Genomic DNA, 21,433 nt, shown 5'->3' with positions numbered 1-21,433 from the left:
GAGAAAGTGCAGCACAGGCAGACAATAAGGTGCAAGGTCATAACGAGGTAGATTGTGAGGTCAGGTCCAACTTATCATACTAAGGGATCTTTCAATAGTCTTATAACAGCGGGATAGAAGCTGTCCTTGAGCCTGGTGGGACGTGCTTTCAGGCTTTTGTATCTTCTGCCTGATGGGAGGGGGGAGAAGAGAGAATGTCCAGGGTGGGTGGGGTCTTTGATTATGCCGGCTGCTTTACCGAGGCAGTGAGAAGTGTAGACAGAGTCCATGGAGGGGAGGCTGGTTTCCGTGATGTGCTGATCTGTGTCCACAACTCTCTGCAGTTTCTTGCAGTTTCGGATTTGTATTTATTATCACTGTGATGTGAAATGTGTTGTTTTGCGGCAGCAGTGCAGTGCACAGATATAAAATTATCATAAATTACAAAATAAATAAATAGTGCAAAAAGACGAATAACGAGGCAGTGTTCATGGGTTCATGGACTGTTCAGAAGTCTGATGGCAGAGGGGGAGAAGCTGTTCCTGAATTGTTGAGTTTGGGTCTTCAGGCTCCTGTACCTCCTCCCCGATGGTAGTAACGAGAAGAGGGCATGTCCTGGGTGGTGAGGGTCCTCAGTGATGGATGCCGCCTTCTTGAGTCACCGCCTCTTGACGATGTCCTCGATGGTGGGGAGTGTTGTGCCCGTGATGGAGCTGGCTGAGTCTACAACCCTCTGCAGCCTCTTGTGCTCCTGTGCATTGGAGCCTCCATACCAGGTGGTGATGCAACCAGTCAGAATGCTCTCCAATGTACATCTGTAGAAATTTGCAAGTGTCTTTGGTGACAGACCAAATCTCCTTAAACTCCTAATGAAGCAGAGCCACTGGCGTGCCTTCTTCGTGATTGCATCAATGTGTTGGGCTCAGGACAGATCCTCTGAGATGTTGAAGCCCAGGAACTTGAAGCTGTTCATCCTTTCCGCCGCTGACCCCTCAGTGAAGACTGGTGTGTGTTCTCCCGACTTCCCCTTCCTGAAGTCCACAATCAGTTTCTTGGTCTTGCTTTCTTTTGATTTTTTAAAATTTGGCACCATGGTCAGCACACACGGTGGGCCGAAGGGCCTGTTCTGTGCTGTACCTGTTCTGTTTTACTATCAGGGGCAGTCTACTGGTGAGGGAAGATAGTAAGAGGGTGATCACTGGGTATAGGGTGTGGAGACTGCTGAGTGCGTGTAAAGAGTGGGCTGCAGTGGAGAGAGCACAAAGTGAGCGATCGTTGGGTGTGAAGACGAGTTGGTCTCTGGGTGTCGAGCAGGAGATCGCTCAGTGAGCAAAAGGAGACCTTGATGTGTAGAGAGCAGTACATCAGCAAGCTGAAGGTGGTGTCACTGAGAGAGTACGAGGAGAGGGAGGTCGCAGAGTGGGACGTCACTGGGACTGGACAATGAGTGGGAGAATGCTGAGTTTGGTTGAAAGCAGGATCCCGGGATTATAACCAGTGCCATGAATAATACTTTCAGGAAGAGGAGGATAGAGAACTTCTCCTTGTGGCTGGAGGGATGGTGCAGGAGGGAGGGCTTTAGATTTCCGAGGCGTTGGTAGGATTTGCAATGTTGCACCTCGGCAGAGCCAAAGCCAATATCCTTGCAGAGGTGTTTGTTGTGCTGTTGGGAAGGGTTTGGACAAGAAATGGGAGTGAGAGTGGGCTATCCCATGGAACCCTCTCGGCCATCACCAAGACCATGGCTGACCTGCCTCAAGTGCTGTTTCCAGCATTATCCTTGCATCCCTCGATTCCTATAACGTGCAGAGGTTTCACTCTCCCTGTTCTGAATGAATTCAATGACTGATCCTCTACAGAGCTCTGGGCTGGACAGTTCCAGAGGTTCACCATTTGCTGAGGGAGGAGATTTGTCCTGAATGCCGACCCCTTGCTCCAAAATTATCCCCACTGCCCTTAGACTCCTCCCACTGGGGAAACGTCCTCCCTGAAACTCTTATGTCAAACCCTTTAACAATTCCTTCAATGAGATCTCTTGTCCAATTACAGTGAGAGCCTGTCCAGTGTCTACAAGGCTCAGGCCAGGAGTGAGGTGGAACACTCTCCGCTCGCCGGAGCGAGGGCAGCTTCAACAACACTCAAGAAGCTCGACACCATCCAGGACACAGCAGCCCACTCGATAGACACGCCATCCACACCCACTCACTCACTCCACCACCGACACACAGCAGCAGCAGTGTGGACCATCTACAGGACGCACTGCAGCAACTCACCGAGACTCCTCAGGCAGCACCTTCCACACCCACCACCTCTACCAGCTGGAAGGACAAGGGCAGCAGAAACACGGGGACCACCCCCCCCGGGAGTTGCCCTCCCAAGCCACACACTATCCTGACTGGGAAATATCTCGCCGTTCCCTCACCGTCGCTGGGTCAAAGTCCTGGAACTCCCTCCCTGACACCACTGTGGGTGCACCCACACCTCAGGGACTGCAGCGGGTCAAGAAGGCAGCTCACCACCACCTTCTCAGGGCATCTAGGGATGGGCGATTAAATGCTGGCTCAGCCTGTGAAGCCCACACCCCTTGGATGAACATTGGTCCCTTTTGAAGTACCCAATCTATAACTAAAATACTCTATAAAGCGGATGATTTCCCATTTTCCCATGTTATATTCCACTACCATGTACCTGCCTGCCCATTCTCTCAGCTTGTCCACATCTCCATGAAGCCTCATTTGCTGAGGAACTATGAATGGAATTGAACGTTGTGCAAAAATCCACAAATGTCCCCAGTTCTGACCTTCTGATGGAGGGAAGGTCAGTGATGAGGCAGCTGAAGATGGTTGGGCCCAGGACACTGCCCCAAGGAGCTCCTGCAGTGATGGGATAACTGAGCTCCAACACCCACCATCGGCTTCCCTTGTGTGAGGTATGAGGAGTATTTCCCCTCGGTTCCCATTGACAAGTTTTAGCAGAGATCCTTGATGCTGCACTCAGTCAAATGTCCCGCTGCACTCTCGCCTCGTCTCTGGAGCTCAGCTCTTCGGTCCATGTTTGGACCAAACTGGGCACCACTGAGTTATTGGTGAGTAGGCACTGCCTGATGGCACCATCGATGGCACAACCTGATGAGAGGAGACAGACTACTGGGTAATTAACCAGACTAGATCTGTCCTGCTTTTTGTGAACAGCACACAGCAGGGCGATTGTCCACATTGTCACAGCTTACTTGGATACACAACCATTTCCAGAGTGCAGGTCTTCAGTACCTCAAGGGATGTCTGGTCACACAGCTCTGTCGTTCCTTGACATCACCAGTGGGCTGGAGACCTGATGGTGGGCTCTCAGGAGAAAGCAGAGAAGCATGGCGCACTCGGCATTTCTCGGTGGCCCTGGGTGTGCCTGCTTCATTTCTCGGTGGCCCTGGGTCTGTCTTTAGCACTCGTGTGCTGGGCTCCACTATCACTGAGGATGCAGATGTTCTTGGGGTCTGCTCTGCCTGTGAGCTGGTTAATTGTCCACCACAGTTCATGACTAGCTGTGGCAGGATCACACACCTTTCCCTTGGGCTTCACACAATCGCCACGGATGAATCACTTTTCCTGTTTGTTTTTTGTGCCTTGAAGAAATATTTTTGTTTGCAACTTGAGTGTTATTTCTTCATTGCCTGTCCAGGACAGCTCTGGCTCTGCTTCACTGGGATGTTGCGCATCATCCTGACGGAAGTACGTTCCTGAGCCTCACTGGGTGTAAATCCTGAAACTCTCCCCAATAATTTCGGAACACCTTAATGGGAAGGGCGACAGTGGTTCAAACTCTTCCCCAACTACTGGGGCATAACTGGAGATGGACAATAAATGCTGACCTTGCCAGTGGTATACAGATCCTATAAATATTTAGCTAAGAATCCAGATGTATCACGGCTTGGTATAGATGTACAGTGGAGAGCATTCTGACTGGTTGCATCACTGCCTGGTCTGGAGGCTCCAATGCACAGGATCGCAATTTATTTATTTATAAATGCTATTTATTCTCAGGAATTTTACAATACTGAGTGGTTACACACTCGTGTTCAGCACAGACATGGTGGGCCGAAGGGCCTGTTCCTGTGATGTACAGTTCTAGGTTCTATGTTCTTTACACTTAATGGTTTCACACTCTTAATACACAGCAATTTCACACTGATCACTCTCTGTAATTCCGCACGATATTCTGCAGTTTCACGCTCCTTCCTCAGTGAAGATTTTGCCCCCTTCATTTTCAAACAACCTTCCACCCTTTTTAATCATCTACAAGTTTGCAGATGATACCACTATTGTAGGCCATATCTCAAACAGCGATGAGATAGAGAGCTTAGTGACATGGTGTCATGACAATAACCTTTCCCTCAATGTCAGCAAAACAAAAGAGCTGGTCATTGACTTCGGGAAAGGGGGCAGTGTACATGCACCTGTCTACATCAATGGTGCTGAGGTCGAGAGGGTTGAGAGCTTCAAGTTCCTGGGAGTGAACATCACCAACAGCCTGTCCTGGTCAAATCACATAGATTCCACAGCCAAGAAAGCTCACCAGCGCCTCTACTTCCTCAGGAGGCTAAAGAAGTTTGGTTTGTCCCCTTTGACTCTCACCAACTTTTACTGATGCACCATAGAAAGCATCCTATCAGGATGTATCATGGCTTGGTACGGCAACTGCTCTGCCCAAGACCGCAAGAAGCTGCAGAGAGTTGTGGACACAGCCCAGCGCATTACGGACACCAGCCTCCCCTCCTTGGACTCTTTTACCTCTCATTGTCTTGGTGAAGCAGCCAGCATAATCAGAGACCCCACCCACCCGGGACATTCTCTCTTCTCTCCTCTTCCATCAGGTAGAAGATACAGGAGCCTGAGGGCACGTCCCACCAGGCTCAAGGACAGCTTCTACCCCACTGTGATAAGACTATAGAACGGTTCCCTTATACAATGAGATGGACTCTGACCTCACGATCTACCTTGTTGTGACCTTGCACCTTATTGCACTGCACTTTCTCTGTAGCTATGACACTTTACTCTGTACGGTTATTGTTTTTACCTGTACTACATCAATACACTTTGTAGTGGCTCAATGTAACTGCACTGTGTAATGAAGTGACCTGTAAGATCGGTTTGTAAGACAAGCTTTTCACTGTACCTCGGTACAAGTGACAATAATAAACCAATACCAATAGCAATCAATAACTCATCATTCTTTTTACTCAATAGTTTCCCTCTTTCTAGTCAGCTCTTTCACAGTTGTTATAACCATTAGTTTTATGCTCTTTGGACAGTAATTTCACAGTGCATTACACCCTATTTGGCAATGTGAATCTACAATCAACAACTTCATACTCTATCTACATGAGAATGCCACCCCCTTATTCTGAGCACTTTCAGTCTCTACACTTGCTGTTTTCATGCACTTGGTATAAAGTTACAGTTTATTCACAATTTTACACTGTATACTTAGCAATTCCATGTTTGTTCTTAGTAATTTCACTCCTGATAATCAGTAATTTGCCTCTTTAGTCTCACTAGTTTCACACGACTTGTTCTCAGGAATTTCACACTCTGCGGTTACACACTCTTTAAACTCAATTTCTTTGTATGCTTCAGTTGCACACCCTGTAGTTTCCCCAGTCTCTCCTCTGCGATTTCATGGTTCATTCTCAGCAATTTCACAGATTTTACACTCCACAGTCGCAGGCTGGTTCTACCCAGCAGCTTCAGTCCCAACACCCAGCAGTTTCACACCTTGTGCTCAGACCTAGCACGGTTCATTCTCAGCAATCACACACCTTACACTCAGTGATTTCATGCTTGTTGCTTTGAGCAATTTCACACTCCTTACACTTCGAATTTCCACACCATTTACCCTCAGCGGTTCCGCGTTGTGTATTCCCAGCAGCCTTACACTGCAGGCTTGGCAATTCCATGCTCCTCACCCTCAGTTTTGTCAGTGTACGGTTACACACTCTTCTGATTTACCAACTCCCTGCTCTTTATACACTCATCAACTTCACACCCCACGCTCAATAATTTCTCACTGTTACTCTCAGCAATTCCATGAGCTTTGACTTCATACCTTGTGCTCACCGATTTCAGTTCATTCTCAACTTTACACACTTGGCAAGTTCATGCTTGTTATTCTTTGCAGTTTCAATCCTAGTACTCAGCAGTTCCACGCTACTCGTTCTCAGGGATTTTACACTGAGCATAGAAGGCACACACTCTTTATGCTGGGCAGTTTCACATTCCTTCCCCTCAGTTTTGAAATCTGGAGCAACAAACAATCTGCGGGAGGAACTCAGCGGGTCGAGCAGATTGCACCATCTACAGTCTCTTGTCTCCAGTGTTGAAACCTTTATTCTTGACAAAATTTCCAGCCCATACGATCTGTGATCCTACAGTTTGATACTCAGCAATTCCTCCCTTGCCACCATTGAGGGCCCCAGACAGTCCTTCCAGGTGAGGCAGTGAGGTGAATCCAAGGGTGTCATTTATTGCATCCGGTTCTCCTGGTGCGGCCTCCTCTACGTCAGTGAGATCCGACACAGATTGGGTGACCGCTTCGTCGAGCACCTTCACTCCGTCCACCATGACAGCCAGGGTCTCCCGGTGACCACCCACTTCAATTCCACATCCCACTCCCACACTGACATGTCTGTCCACGGCCTCCTCTGCTGCCACATTGAGGCCAGGCGTAGGTTGAAGGAACAACACCTCATATTCTGCCTTGGAAGTCTCCAACCTGACGGCATCAACATCGATCTAACTTCCGGTAACACCCCCCTCCTTTTCTCCCCCCCTTTTGGGGGCAGGCACGGTAGTGTAGCAGTTAGCGTAAAGCTATTACAGCGCCAGCGACCCGGGTTCAATTCTGGCCGCTGTCTGTAAGGAGTTTGTATGTTCTCCCCGTGACTGTGTGGGTTTCCTCCGGGTGCTCCGGTTTCCTCCCACATTCCAAAGACGTACGGGTTAGGAAGTTGTGGGCATGATATGTTGGCACCGGAAGAGTGGTGACACTTGCGGGCTGCCTCCAGAACACTCTACGCAAAAGATGCATTTCACTGTGTGTTTCCATGGACATGTGACTGATAAATATCTTATCTTGGTTTCCCTCCATTGCTGTGGCCCCTTCACCCCCTCTCTTTACCCACCCCTGGCCTCCTGACCTGCCCATCTATTCCCCACCTCCTTCCCTTTATTCCAAGGTCACTGTCCTCTCCTATCAGATTCCTTCTTCAGCCCTTTGCCTCCTCCACCGATCACCTCAACTTCTCACATCACTCCCTTCCCCCTGTCTCCTGGACTCACCTATCCCCTGCCAGCCTGCGCTCCTCCCCCTCCCTGACCTTCTTACTCTGGCTTCTGCCCTCTTCCTATCCAGTCCTGATGAAGGGTAAAGCCCAAAGTCTGGTGGTGGAAGTTTACTAACAAATCTTTGTCTACATGGGCGTTAGCCACAGTCAAACAACTGCTGCAACTCCCTGAAGCCCAGAGTGCTGGGAAATACCCGTACACGACATCCGAGTGGCATACAACTGTCCATTGTACGGCACGTTACTCTGCAGAGGGTCCGGACCATTTGTATGAAGAATCTGTGACAGGGTCCGGTCTGTTGTCCTTGTGCACAAGTAAATAAAGTGTGATTGAGAAACGAGTGCAAGTTGTCAGAGTCCAACTGATTGGCGACGACACCGGATTATTGGAGCTTTGCCATATCATCAGTTTCTCAGCAATTCCGTGTCATTTATTCACAGGAGTTTTACACTTTACACAGCAGTTACGTCCCGTGCCCTATTACACATCTCAGTTTCACACTCTGAACTCAGGAGTTTCACATTGTTTTCCAACAATCCCACACGTTTCCACATTCCCCAGTTCTTTACAGAGCACCTGCTCTTTCAGCTCAAGTCAGGTCGAGTTTATTGACCTGTGCACAAGTACGGTGAAGTACAGGTACGGTGAAGTACGGGTACGGTGAAGTACTGGTACGGTGAAGTACGGGTACAGTGAGGTACTGGTACAGTGAGATACTGGTACAGTGAAGTACTGATACAGTGAAGTACGGGTACAGTGAGGTACTGGTACAGTGAGGTACGGGTACAGTGAAGTACGGGTACAGTGAGATACGGGTACAGTGAGGTACTGGTACAGTGAAGTACGGGTACAGTGAGGTACTGGTACAGTGAAGTACTGGTACAGTGAAGTACGGGTACAGTGAGGTACTGGTACAGTGAAGTACGGGTACAGTGAAGTACGGGTACAGTGATAGACTTGCAGCAGCACCACAGGCAGGTAGGTGCAGACAACACACGGAACATAAGTTGTACAAAATCATCCGCTTGTTGTATACTCACTGCACTCCCAACATTCAGCCATTTCACTTCATTTGCAGTTAGTTTCCTCTCTCTGTGCGCTGGAATTTTACGCCTCTTATTCTTAGCAACTTCACACTGTTTAGTTAGTAATTTAATGCTGCATATTCTCAGTAATGTCACACTTTACACTCAATACTTTGTCACTATTCATCCTCAGCACTTTTAAACTCTATACTCAGTAATTTCGCAATGTTCACACTTGGGTATTGCACACAGTGTACTCAGCAAGGTCACACTCCGCAGCCTACTGTTCATATTCAGTCTGCTCCTAGTCCTTATACTCAATGACCACACTGTCGGTAATCTGCAGCTGGTTCTCCTCGAACCTGCTTCTCCTTCTATTGTGCAACATTCGCCCCTCTACGGACCACCAGCCATCCGCCATTGTTAACATTCAGTGATTTAATGGTCCCTCTCACTCACCAGTTACCAACTCTCCACACCCACTGATTCCACCCCCCCCCCCCCCCCAATCTTTGTACCTCTCAACAATCTCCAATATTTCTAACTGGCAATCTGTTCCTCCTTTCACAGTGATCCCCCACGGTTTCCACCTCCTCGGTCACCCACTCGTTACAGAGTTGTACAGCACAGAAACAGGCCCTTCAGCCCACCATGTCCATGCCAGCCATCGAGTGCCTGTCTATTCTGATCCCATTTATCCAGCACTGGGCCCACAGCCTTCTGCCCCACCGTCCTCTCCCATCAGATCCCACCATCTGCAGCCCTCTGTCACCTCCACCTGTCCCCTCCCAGCCTCTGTCACTGTTCCCACTCCCCCCTCCTCACCTGCCAGCTCCTGCCCCACCCCTTCCCCTCACCTCTGTACCGGCCATCTCCCCTCTACGCTTTCAGTCCAGATGAAGCACTTTGACCCAAAAGGTGAACAATTCCTTTCCCTGCACAGATGCTGCCTGACCCCCTGAGTTCCTCCAGCTTCTTGTGTGTTGCTCCTGGTTCCAGCATCTGCTGTCTTGTGTGTCTCTGTCTTTGCCTTGGTGTCCCTGTGCCCTACCCTTCATTGTGCAAGCCCTGCCCGTATTAGTTCCCCCAAAGTGCTTCAAGTGACACATCAGGATTAAATTCTATGTGCCTTTGCTCTGCCCAGCTTCTGATCGATTATATCCTGTACCCTCAGATTACCCTCCCCACTATCACCAACACCACTGATTTTTGATTTATCTACAACTTACTAATCACCCCTCCTACGTTCGTCCTAATGTAGGAGATTGCTGAGAATGAGGCGTGAAAGATGTGTATAAAGAGGAAAATATCAAATCCCAGAAGTGAAGATTCCCGAGGACGAAGAACGGGAAACTGGTGATTGATTGTAAGGAGCAGCAGGTCGGTGAATATCAAGCGAGGGAGATGAAGATGGGTAAAAAGGGAGAGAACTGGGGAGAAAGAACGAGAGATTCTTGTTAGAAACAGTGAAAGGTCACGGAGTAAGAATAGGCAATCACTGAGTGTAAGAGAAAGCAGGAGAGGCTGCTGAGAGAGTGTCGGGAGCAAGAATTCACTGTATGATGAAAAACTAATACCAGAATGATCTGGAGCGCACTAAGTGCACAGAGTAGAAGAGTGCTTAGTGTAAAGCACAGTAGGTCTCTGAATATGACAAATAGCAGACAGCTGAATAAGTACAAAGACCAAGAGACTGCTGAGTACACAGGTCAGGAGATCCTTGTGTACGACAAGTTGGGAATCGATGCCACAGTGTATAGAATAGGAGGACAGAGATGGTTGGGTGAGTGGGAAGTGTGGGGGCTGGCAGAGTACAAAGTATGAGACTGCCCTGAGGAAGTAGGAATGCTGGCAGCTGGCTGAGCAAACAACAAACACAGGTTATAGACCAGTACAGCACAGGAACAGGCCCTTTGGCCCACAACGTCTGTGCCAAACGCCATGCTGAATTAAATTAAATTAAGTCCCTTCTGCCTGCACATGATCCACATCCCTCCACTCCCTGCATATTTGTGTCTCCGTCTAACAGCCTCTCAAACACCTCTATCGTATCTGCCTCCACCACCACCCCTGGCAGCCCGTTCCAGGCACCCACCACTCTCTGTGTAAAAAAATTTCCCCGCACATCTCCTTTAAACTTTCCCCCTCTCACCTTAAATGCATGTCCTCTCATACTTGACATTTCTAACCTGGGGAAAAGATTCTGACTGTCCACCCTATCTGTACCTCTCATCATTTTATAAACCTCTATCAGGTCTCCCCTCAGCCTCGGACGGTCCAGGGAGAACAACCCAAGTCTGTCCAACCGCTCCTTATAGCTCATGCCCTCTCATCCAGGCAGTGTCCTGGTGAACCTTGTCTGTTCTGTACACTCACTGATCTCCCTCAGCCATCTGGGTTGTGACCCCTCCCACCCACGGTACACACTCAGCCATCACACACCTCCGTTCATTCTCTCTCCAGGATATCCTGGTCTCTGTTTGTCTCAGGGATCTCCAGCCCACCTTCTGCACTCAGTCAGTTCCTGCTTCCTACACTTATAGAGTCAAAGAGGGGTACAACACGGAAACAGGCCCTTCGGCCCACTGAGTCCATGCCAACCTTCAACCACCCAGTTACACTAATCCTAAATTAGTCTCATTCTCCCAACATTCTATCAACTCCCCCCCAGACTCTACCCCTCACTCACACACTGGGGGCAATTTACAGTGGCCAATTAACCCACCAACCCGCACATCGTTGGGATGTGGGAGGGAACCGGAGCACCCGGGGGAAACCCACGTGGTCACAGGGACTAGGAGGGTTACGTTCTTCGTGCAGAGGGTGGTGAATATTTAGAGCTGTCAGAGGAGGTGCTGGAGGCAGGTCCAACATTTAAAAGGCATTTGGACAGGTACTTGGATAGGAAAGGTGTAGAGGGATAGGGGTCTAATGTGGACAAATGGGTCTAGTGTAGGCAGGCATCACAGTCGGGAAGGTGGTGAACAGGCCACTTCTGTGCTGTACCACCCTGTGATTCTAACGTGAAAACCCCACCCAGACAGCACCTGAGGTCAGGATCTCTGGCACCTGGGTCTCTGGCACCGAGGCAGCAGTTCCATCTTTACACTCACTCTATTGCTCGATAGTGATCGTTTGCTCTCTTTCACTCAGATCTCTCTGCTTTTCAAACTAAGCCATTGCCCAACCTCGAACATTCAAAGACTCTGCTTGCACTGCTTTCCGAGGAAGAGAGTTGCAAAGAGTCACAAACTTCTGACCTGTTGTACCTGCAAACTGGTTCCTGCATCGTACAGGAGGCAACTCCTCAACACTTGGTTAAGTTACTTCCTTCTTATTTCTCCTGTCCAACTGGACAACTTCATATTCATGCACAAAGGACAAACTTGTGGAAGAACTCAGACTATCAGGGCAGCATCTGTGGAAGCAATGGGATGGTCGACGTTTTGTACTGATCAATCACTCAATCTCCCTGCTTAAACTCAGCAAGCGTCGTCATTCTCAGTAACCTCCCGCTGGGCAAGCTACTATCTTTACCACCACTGATCACCACCTTCATCCATCGATCTCTCACTCTTGATATTCTGCATTCTCCCTAAGCTAATGATACCTAATCAATACCCCCTCCACAAACGCAGCAGTCCACCACTCTCTGGCTCAGACAAGCCCCACCCAGCGGTCACACACTCGTCCTGTCGTCCTGAGGTACAGGAGAGAACGGGAATAAGGTGCTGAGACTTGAGGTACAGTATCGACTGGCGGAGCTGACTTGAAGGGCCGAGTGGCCTTGCCCTGCTGCTGTGTACTTTGTTGCCCACTCGGCGGTCTCTGGATCTGACGGCTCAGTCTGTACTCTCCACTCTGTCGTCAGGGATCTCCTAGTTTTTATGCTCAGCAACCCCCCGCGTTACGTACTCTGCCGTCTCCTGCTCCTCACAGTCAGACACAGACCTCTGGTGCCTTCCTCTCTGCAACCTCCTGCCCTTCATACCCAGCCGCTCCGCACTCTCCACCCATCAGGTCATCTCACCCCTGTATACTTGTGAACTTTCTCCCCTTATGCTCATCCAACTCCACCCAATGTATTTATTAACCATCTATACATTGTAATCCACCTCCCTCTGTGGGCAGCCAACTCTCATAGAACATGGAACATGGAACAGTACAGCACAGGAGCAGGACCTTTGGCCCATGATGTGCCAAACTCATTAAGCTGATGATACCTAATCCCTTCTGCCTGCACATGATCCACATCCCTCTGTTCTCTGCGCATCCACGTGCTTATCTAACAGCCTCTTAAACACCTCTTATCGTATCTGCCTCCACCCCCACCCCTGGCAGCACATTCCAGGCGCCCACCGCTCTCTGTGTAAAAAACTTGCCCCGCACATTCCTTTGAATTCTCCCCCCTCACCTTAAATGCACGTCCTTCGTATTAGACATTTTGACCCTGGGAATAAGACACCAGCTATCTATGCCTCTCATAATTTTACATATTTCTCTCAGGTCATCCCTCAGTCTCCAGCGCTTCAGAGAGAACAACCCAAATTTCTCCAAGCTCTCCTCATAGCACATGCCCTCTATTCCAAGCAGCATCCTGGTAAACCTCTTCTGCACCCTCTCCGAAGCCTCCATGTCCTCCCTGTAATGGGGTGACCAGAACTGAATGCAATACTCCAGATGCAGCCTAACTAAAGTTTTTTAAAGCTGCAACATAACTTCCTGACTCTTGAACTCAGTGCCTCAGCTAATAAAGGCAAGCATGCCGTGTGCCTTCTTTACCGCCCTATCAACCTGTGCGGCCACTTTCAGGGAGCTATGAACTTGGACCCCAAGATCCCTCTGCTCATCAACACTGTGAAGGGTCCTGCCATTAACAGTGTCCTGTCTCTTTACATCTCCCAAGGTGCAACACTTCACATTTGGCCGGGTTAAACTCCATCTGCCGTTTCTCTGCCCATATCTGCAACTGATCCATATCCCACTGTATCCTTTGCCAGTCTGCTACACTATCCACAACACCACCAATCTTCGTATCATCCGTGAACTTAGCAACCCACCCATCTACATTTTCATCCAGGTCATTTCTATACATCACAAACAGCAGAGGTCCCAGTACGGATCCCTGAGGAACACCACTAGTCACAGGCCTCCAGCCACAATAAGTCCCATTGACCACTACCCTCTATCTTCTATGGGCAAGCCAGTTCTGAATCCAAACGGCCAATTCACCGTGGATCCCATGCATCTTAATCTTCTGGGTGAGCCTCCCATGAGGGACCTTGTCAAACGCCTGACTGAAACCCATGTAGACGACATCCCCAGCTCCACCTTCACCAATCACCCTCGTCACCTCGTCAAAACACTCTAGAAAGTTAGTAAGGCACGACTTGCCCTGCACAAAGCCATGCTGACTGGCTCTAATTAAGCTGTGGTTTTCCAAATGCTCATAAATCCTATCCCCAAGTATCCTCTCCAGTAACTTCCCTACCACTGACGTGAGACTCACCAGTCTATAGTTACCAGGATTATCCCTGTTTCCCTTCTTGAATAAAGGAACAACATTAGCTACTCGCCAGTCCTCCGGGACCTGGCCTGTGGCTACAGAGGATACGAAGATCTTGGTCAAGGCCCCAGCAATCTCACCTCTTGCCTCTCTCAATAACCTGGGGTATGTCCCATCAGGCCCTGGGGACTTATCCACCATAATGTTTCTTAAAGGACCCAACACTACCTCTTTCTTTATCTCGAAATGCCCCAGCGTATTAGCACGCTCTGCACTGACGTCACTCTCCTTCACGTCCTTCTCCTTGGTAAATACTGATCCAAAGTACTCATTAAGGACCTCACCTACATCCTCCGCTTCCAAGCGCATGTTTCCTCCTTTATCCTCGAGTGGTCCTACCCTCTCCCTTGTTACACTCTTATTTTTAATTTATGTATAAAATGTCTTGGAATTCTCCTTAATCCTACCCACCAAGGAGATTTCATAGCCCCTTTTAGCCATCCTAATTCCTTTTTTAAGTTCTTTCCTGCTTCCTTTCTATTCCTCAAGGGCCCTGTCTGACTTCAGCTTCCTAAACCTTACACATGCTTCCTTTTTCTTTTTGACTAAATTTACAACATCTCTCGTCATCCAAGGTTCCTGAACCTTGCCATCCTTGTCTCTCTTTCTCACAGGAATATGTTGGTCCTGAGTTCTGACCAGCTGGCCTTTAAACTCCTTCGTGTCAATAATAACCACTCCCAATCCACTCTCCCCAGCTCCTGCCTAACACCATTGTAATTAACCTTTCCTCAATCTAGCCCTTTTCCCTGAGGTCCAGACTTATCCTTATCCATAACGTTCTGAAAACTTACAGAATTATGATCACTGTTCACAAAATGCTCTCCCACTGAAACACCGATCACCTGGCTGGGCTCATTTCCCAATACGAGGTCTAGTACGGCCCCTTCCCTGGTTGAACCATCTATATACTGTTTCAAACAACCCTCCTGGATGCACCAAATTTGAAGATAGACAAAACTTGGGAGATTAGTGAACTGTGAAGAGGATGGTAATAGACATCAAGGAGATACAGCCAGGCGTGCTAAAAGATGTACGGGTTAGGAGCTGTGAGCGTGCTATGTTGGCGCTGGAAGCGTGGCGACACTTGCGGGCTGCCCCCCAGCACATTCTCAGTAACGCAAAAAGATGCATTTCACTGTGTGTTTCGATGTACATGTGACTAATAAATAAATATTTTATCTTATCCTAGGCTGGTGGAATACGTGGCAGACACAGGCCGGTCTATCACAGAAACCAGCCTCCGCTCCACAGACTCCGTCTACACTTCCTGCTGCCTCAGGGAAGCAGCCGACATAATGAAAGACCCCACCCACCCCGGACATTCTCTCTTCTCCCCCCTCCCATCGGGCAGAAGATACAAAGGCTTGAGAACACGTACCACCAGGCTCAAGGGCAGCTTCTATCCCGCTGTTATCAGACCCTATTACGATAAGATGGACTCTTGACCTCACAATGTACCTCACCGTGGCCCTTGCACCTTATTGTCTGCCTGCACTGCACTTTCTCTGTAGCTGTAACACTACATTTTGCATTCTGTTTTCTTTTTACTATCTTGATGTACTGATGTTTGGAATGAGCTGTCTGGATGGCACACAGACAAAGCTTTTCACTGTATCTTGGTACATGTGACAATAATAAACCAATTACCACCTTAGTGCTGAGAAATGTGATGTGTTATGTTCTGCAATGAGAAGAAGCAACAAGCTCAAGGGCACAGTCCTAAAAGAGGAACAAGAACAATGTATATGTGCCTAATTTGCCAAACATAGCAGGGCAGGTTGAGAGGGTGGCTAAAAAGAAAAAGGGATCTGGGCTTGGTAAACAGAGGCAGAGGGAACAAGAGTAAGCCAGTGGTGATGAACCTGGTCCACCCACAGCTGGGGGATTGTGTCCAGTTCTGGGCCCCGCCTTTGGGAAGATGTGACGGCTCCAGAGATGGGAATTACTAAAATGAGTCCAGGACATTAGTTCTGTGGACAGACTGGAGAAGCTAGGGCTGTTCTCCTGGGAACAGAGGAGGTTCTGAGGGGACAATAGTGGTATCTAAAACCATGTAGGATACAGACAGGGTAGATTGGATAGAGAGGAACAGTTCCCACTGAAGGAGGGGACGTGGAATGAAAGTGTTTGGCAAAAGAACCAAAATGACAGGAGGGAAATATTTCTTGTAGCCAGGGTGTGAAGTGACTGCCCGGGATGGAGATTCATTTCAGAAGGAGCTGGATGTTGTCTGAAAGGAATGAATTTGTAGGGTGGTGGGGAGAGCCACCAGTTGCATTGTGATGATATGGAGCGGGTATGATCTTGACAGGCTGAATGGCCTCCTTCCATGCTGTAACTGTTCTGTGACTCTGTGGTTGCAGAAGCTGGCTGTGCCGAAATTTGCCTCTGCGTTTTAAACATAGCAACAGTGATCGACTTGATAATACTTTGTCGGCTTTGAAGAGCTTTGGGATATCCTGGGGTGAAATGTGCCAGGGAAATGCAGGGGGTATGGTTCCAAACTTGGAAGGATCCCGGGTGGGACTTTTGGAGCTGACTAAGGAACAAAAGGGGCAGTCACTCTGTAGGGAGGGTGCGGCAGATCGTGGGAAACCGGAGCGCAAACCTGTGGGCAAATGTCCCATAAATGCAAAAACAAACACAGGAATAGTGAGGATTTTAATTATCAACTGGGATAAAATCAGCACAAGTGCAACAGAGGGCAGAGAGTTCCAAAGCTGCACTTAGGGGAACGTTTTTTAGCCAGCAGGTCGTAGCCCAGTGAGGGGAGAAGGGTGGTGAATTGTGGACTTCATTTCAGGGACTGAGACTGTGCTGTGGGTGGAATATGTTTGTGGAGTGATGATAATTCAAGTTTAATAGTTATAGAAAAGGGCAAAGATAAAATTCAGTGTCATAGAAACATACAGCACAGAAACAGGCCCTTCAGTCCACTTTGTCCATGCTGACCATGATCCCTGTCTACATTAATCCCATTTGCCCACATTAGGCCCACATCCCCCTCCACCTTCCCCACCCATGTACCCCTCTAAACACATTTTCAATGCTCTAATTGTACCCCCACCTCTACCACCTCCTCTGGCCGCTCGTTCCAAACACACACCACCCTCGAGTGGAAAACTTACCCCTCAGATCTCCTTTAAATTTCTCCCCTCTCACCTTGAACCTGTGCCCTCTAATTCTAGACTCCCCCTGCTGGGGAAAGAGAGTCTGACTACTTACCCTATCTATGCCCCTCGTAACTTTATAAACCTCTGTAAGGTCACCCCTCAGCCTCTTACGTTCCATTGAGAACAATCCCAGAGCCTGTCTAACCTCTCCTTGGAACCACACAGCCCTCCATTCCAGACAACATCCTGGGGAATCTCCCCTTCACTCCCTCTGTCAGTACCACGCCTTTCCTGCAGTGTGGTGACCAGAACTGTGCACAGTACTCCAAGTGTGGTCTAAACAATGTTCTAAACAGCTGCAACCAGATGTCCCAACTCTTATACTCAATGCCTCGGCCTATAAAGGAGGGTGTACCAAATGCCTTTTTCACAACCCTATCACCCTCCCAAATTCACGAATGATTCGGCCTTAGTTGGAGATGGAATGGTAAAGAATGCAAAAGTGAGCCCTGTGATTAACAGGAAGCTTTAGACTGCAGGAAGATGAGAGGATACTGATGGAGTCTCTGAAACTTTCATCAAACACCAGGCTGACTACAGCTTGGGAACTGTGTGCAGTTCCAAGCACTAATGTTAGAAAAGACCTAAAGGCTTGAATGAGGTTACAAAGAGATTTACTGAAGGGATTCCAGGGGTGAGGGACGTGTTCTGTGGACAGACCAGAGAAACTGGGGTTGTTCTCTTTGGAACAGACAAGGTTGTGAGGGGATCTGATAAGGACATTTAAAACTGTGAAGAGGACAGACAGAGTATGTAGAGAGTGACTGCGGTGGGGTGGGGGGGGGGGGGTGGGGGAGGGCAGGGGGTTAGAACCGGGGGCGATAGATTGATGTGTTAAGAGCCTAAAGTGAGATGGGAGGTTGAGTCTGGGACTCACTGCCAGGAGCAGCAGATTCAATATTTGCTCACAGTATTGGTGATCCGTACCCTTCACAGTGTCTGGAAGGAAAGGTGCAGGTCTGTAGGGATTGAGCAGCAGAAAGGGACTAGCTGGATGTGTTTGCAGAGAGCCAGTAAGGATTCAATGGGCCAAATGCCCTCCTCCTGTGCAGAAACCATTCATTGGTTCTGTGATTGAGTGTCGGAGGGCCAGTTGTGGGAGTGTGTGTTGTCAGTGGGGCGGTACTGAGGGAGGGTCACAATGTGGGAGGGGCAGTACTGAGGGGGGGGGTTCACATTGTGGGAAGGGCAGTACTGAGGGAGGGTCACAATATGGGAGGGGCAGTACTGAGGGGGGGTCACACTGTGGGAAGGGCAGTACTGAGGGAGGGTCACACCGTGGGAGGGGTAGTACTGAGGGGGTGTCACACGGTTTGAGTTTCTGTCCTTTGGATGAAACATAAAACCGAGGTTTCACGCTATATTCCAGGCTCACCATTGTAAGGAACTGCGGGGGGTGGGTGTTCCGTGTCCTGTGGACAAGTGACATCTCTCCACAAACCTGATCTTCTCTCATTGTCACGTTGCTGTTTTGAGGAGCTCTTTGTTCAGGGGTGATCTGACTTCCTCCAGCTCTGTGCTGTGTCACTGGTGGGCTGTACTTTGGGACCTCCTGAAGGTGGTGCAGTGACGCCTGCCACCTCTGCCCCCTGAATCCACATCCTGTCACCGTTTCCTACCACTGGAACTGGTCTCTCCCTCCATCCTCCCTCTGTGGACCTGGACATCTCTTGAACTCCATCCCAATCTTCCATTGACAAAGAAGCAAGCTAAAGCTTGGCCACATAGGAGGAGGCCATTCAGCCCTTCAAGCCTGTTCCACCATTCACTACAACCACAGTCGACTCTCCTGTCTCAGCAACACATTCCCTCTATCCACCCACACCCCGTGACTGTTGTGTCTAGAAATCTATCGACTTTCTTCCTTGATAACGAGGTGGCCTCCACTGCAGTGAATGTTGGAGAATTCTGTCGGATCCCCACCCTCTAAGGGAAGGTGTTTCTCCTCGTGTCTCACTCCACATTGTGAGAGAGGGACCCTTGCTTCCAGACTCATTGGCCGGGGAAACGTCCAGACATCGGATCGCCTCTTATTTTCCCAAACTGGAGTGAACACAGGTCAGTCGATTGACAGGGCAGGTTGTTCAGGACTCTCCCGCTCAGTCTCTGTGATAGATTCAGCCGAGAATGACCCTTACACAAAGGGAATTTCCAAAATCACACAGAGTTGTGGACACAGCTCGATCCTTAACACCAACTGTCCTCCCCTCCACGGACTCTGTCCACACTTCCCGCTGCCTCGGGAAAGCAGCCAACATAATCAAAGACACGTCGGACATTCTCTCTTCTCCCCCCTCCCATCGGGCAGAAGATACTAAAGCTCGTGAACACGTACCCTCAGGCTCAAGGACAGCTTCTATCCTGCTCTTGTAAGACTATTGAACTCTTGTACAATAAAGATGAACTCTTGATCTCCCAATCTCCCTCGCCGTGGCCCTTGCACCTCATTGTCTGCCTGCAGCACACTTTTTCTGTAACTGTAACACTATGTTCTGAATTCTGTTTTCCTTTTGTACTACCTCGACGTACTTATGTTTGGAATGATCTGCATGGATGGCCCGCAAACAAAATCTTTTCACTGTATCTCGGTACATGTATCAGTAATAAACCAATTACCAGTTCCCACAACTTCCCGTGTTACAGCCCTGCATTGTAACCAAGTGCAGATTCCACCTCGGATGGGACGGTTCACTCCAGTATCAGTCTCCTCAGTACAGAATCATAGAATGCTTGTGGCACAGAAAGAGCCCATGGTAGTTCCTGGTAGAGCAATCCCATCAGTCCCATTCCCCTGCTCCCGTCCTGCAGCCCTGTACATATATCACCGCCAAGTACCTCTCCCATTCCCTACTGAAAGTCATGACTGATCTGTCTTCACCATGACACATTCCAGATGTACGTACCCTCTGTGTGAAGAGGTTTCACCTCACATCCTGAGGGGTTTGGCAGGATGGGTGTGGAGAGGATGTGTCTTTGTCTAGAACTCGGGGTCACTGTTTAAAAGTAAGGGGTTACCTACTGAAGATAGATGAGGTGGGACTGTTTCTCCCAGGGACTGTGTCTCGAGATATTTTTAAGGTGGTGGTGGTTCACACAAGGAGGTGGACGTTCATTGGTGAGAATGTGGCATTGAATTCATAATCAGATTGGCCATGCAGTTATTGAATGCGGAGCAGGGTCAGGGAACTGACTGGTCTTACACGGAACTGTACAGCACAGGAACAGGTCCTTCGGCTGATGAAATCTGTGCTGGCCCTGATGTCAAGTTACTGAACACATCTGCCTGCACACGGTCCATATCCCTCCATTCCCAGCCTGTTCATGTGCCTAAATGCCTCTTAAATACCACTATTTTGCCTGCTTCCCCTGGCAGGATGTTCCAGACACTTACAGCCCTCTTGTGTGAAAACCTTATCCCGCACACCTCCTTTAAACTTTCCCCCTCTCACCCTAAAGCAATGCCCTCTAGTATTTGACATTTCCACCCCGGTCTTCTGCTCCTAATGCAGATCTTCATATGCAGGTAAATTGGTTTATTATTGTCGCATGTACCAAGTTGCAGTGAAAACTTTGTTTCGCTTCCATCCAAACAGGTCAATTCATTACAACAGTGCATTGAGGTAGTATTGGTATTGCTATTGGTATTGGTTTATTATTGTCACTTGTACCGAGGTCCAGTGAAAAGCTTGTCTTACAAACCGATCATCCAGGTCAATTCATTACACAGTGCAGTTACATTGAGTCAGTACAGAGTGCATTGATGTAGTACAGGTAAAAACAATAACAGTACAGAGTAAAGTGTCACAGCTACAGAGAAAGTGCAGTGCAATAAGGTGCAAGGTCACAACAAGGTAGATCGTGAGGTCAGAATCCATCTCATCGTATAAGGGAACCGTTCAATAGTCTTATCACAGTGGGGTAGAAGCTGCCCTTAAGTCTGGTGGTACGTGCCCTCAGGCTCTTGTATCTTCTACCCGATGGAAGAGGAGACAAGAGAGAATGTCCCGGGTGGGTGGGGTCTTTGATTATGCCGGCTGCTTCACCAAGGCAGCGAGAGGTAAAGACAGAGTCCAAGGAGGGGAGGCCGGTGTCCGTGATGCGCTGGGCTGTGTCCACAACTCTCTGCAGCTTCTTGCGGTCTTGGGCAGAGCAGTTGCCGTACCAAGCCATGATACATCCTGATAGGATGCTTTCTATGGTGCATCGGTAAAAGTTGGTGAGAGTCAAAGGGGACAAACCAAATTTCTTTAGCCTCCCGAGGAAGTAGAGGCGCTGGTGAGCTTCCTCGGCTGTGGCATCTACGTGATTTGTCCAGGACAGGCTGTTGGTGATGTTCACTCCCGGGAACTT

General features: G+C 49.0%; 1 protein-coding gene and 1 long non-coding RNA gene across 2 annotated transcripts in view; one reads left to right on the top strand and one right to left on the bottom strand.

Moving 5' to 3' along the window:
- flt4 (fms related receptor tyrosine kinase 4) overlaps nucleotides 1-6,128 on the bottom strand; it is a gene marked incomplete at its 5' end in the record, with an annotated part of 122,234 nt that extends 116,106 nt beyond the window's left edge. Inside the window, one exon of the mRNA XM_052013299.1 lies at nucleotides 6,079-6,128. Coding sequence (XP_051869259.1) covers nucleotides 6,079-6,128 — 50 coding nt within the window. The remainder of the gene's footprint in view (nucleotides 1-6,078) is intronic.
- Nucleotides 6,129-6,760: 632 nt separating this feature from the next.
- LOC127569037 (uncharacterized) lies at nucleotides 6,761-15,312 on the top strand. The gene is made up of 3 exons (XR_007956135.1): nucleotides 6,761-6,774; nucleotides 11,980-12,084; nucleotides 15,100-15,312. It is a non-coding gene; the product is annotated as an uncharacterized LOC127569037 (long non-coding RNA).
- The last annotated feature ends 6,121 nt before the right edge of the window (nucleotides 15,313-21,433 follow it).

This window comes from Pristis pectinata, chromosome 4 (assembly GCF_009764475.1).
Source record: "Pristis pectinata isolate sPriPec2 chromosome 4, sPriPec2.1.pri, whole genome shotgun sequence".
Taxonomy (NCBI): Eukaryota; Metazoa; Chordata; class Chondrichthyes; order Rhinopristiformes; family Pristidae; genus Pristis; species Pristis pectinata.
The sequence above is the reverse complement of the archived record's forward strand: the minus strand, read 5'-3'. Positions and strand labels throughout refer to the sequence as shown.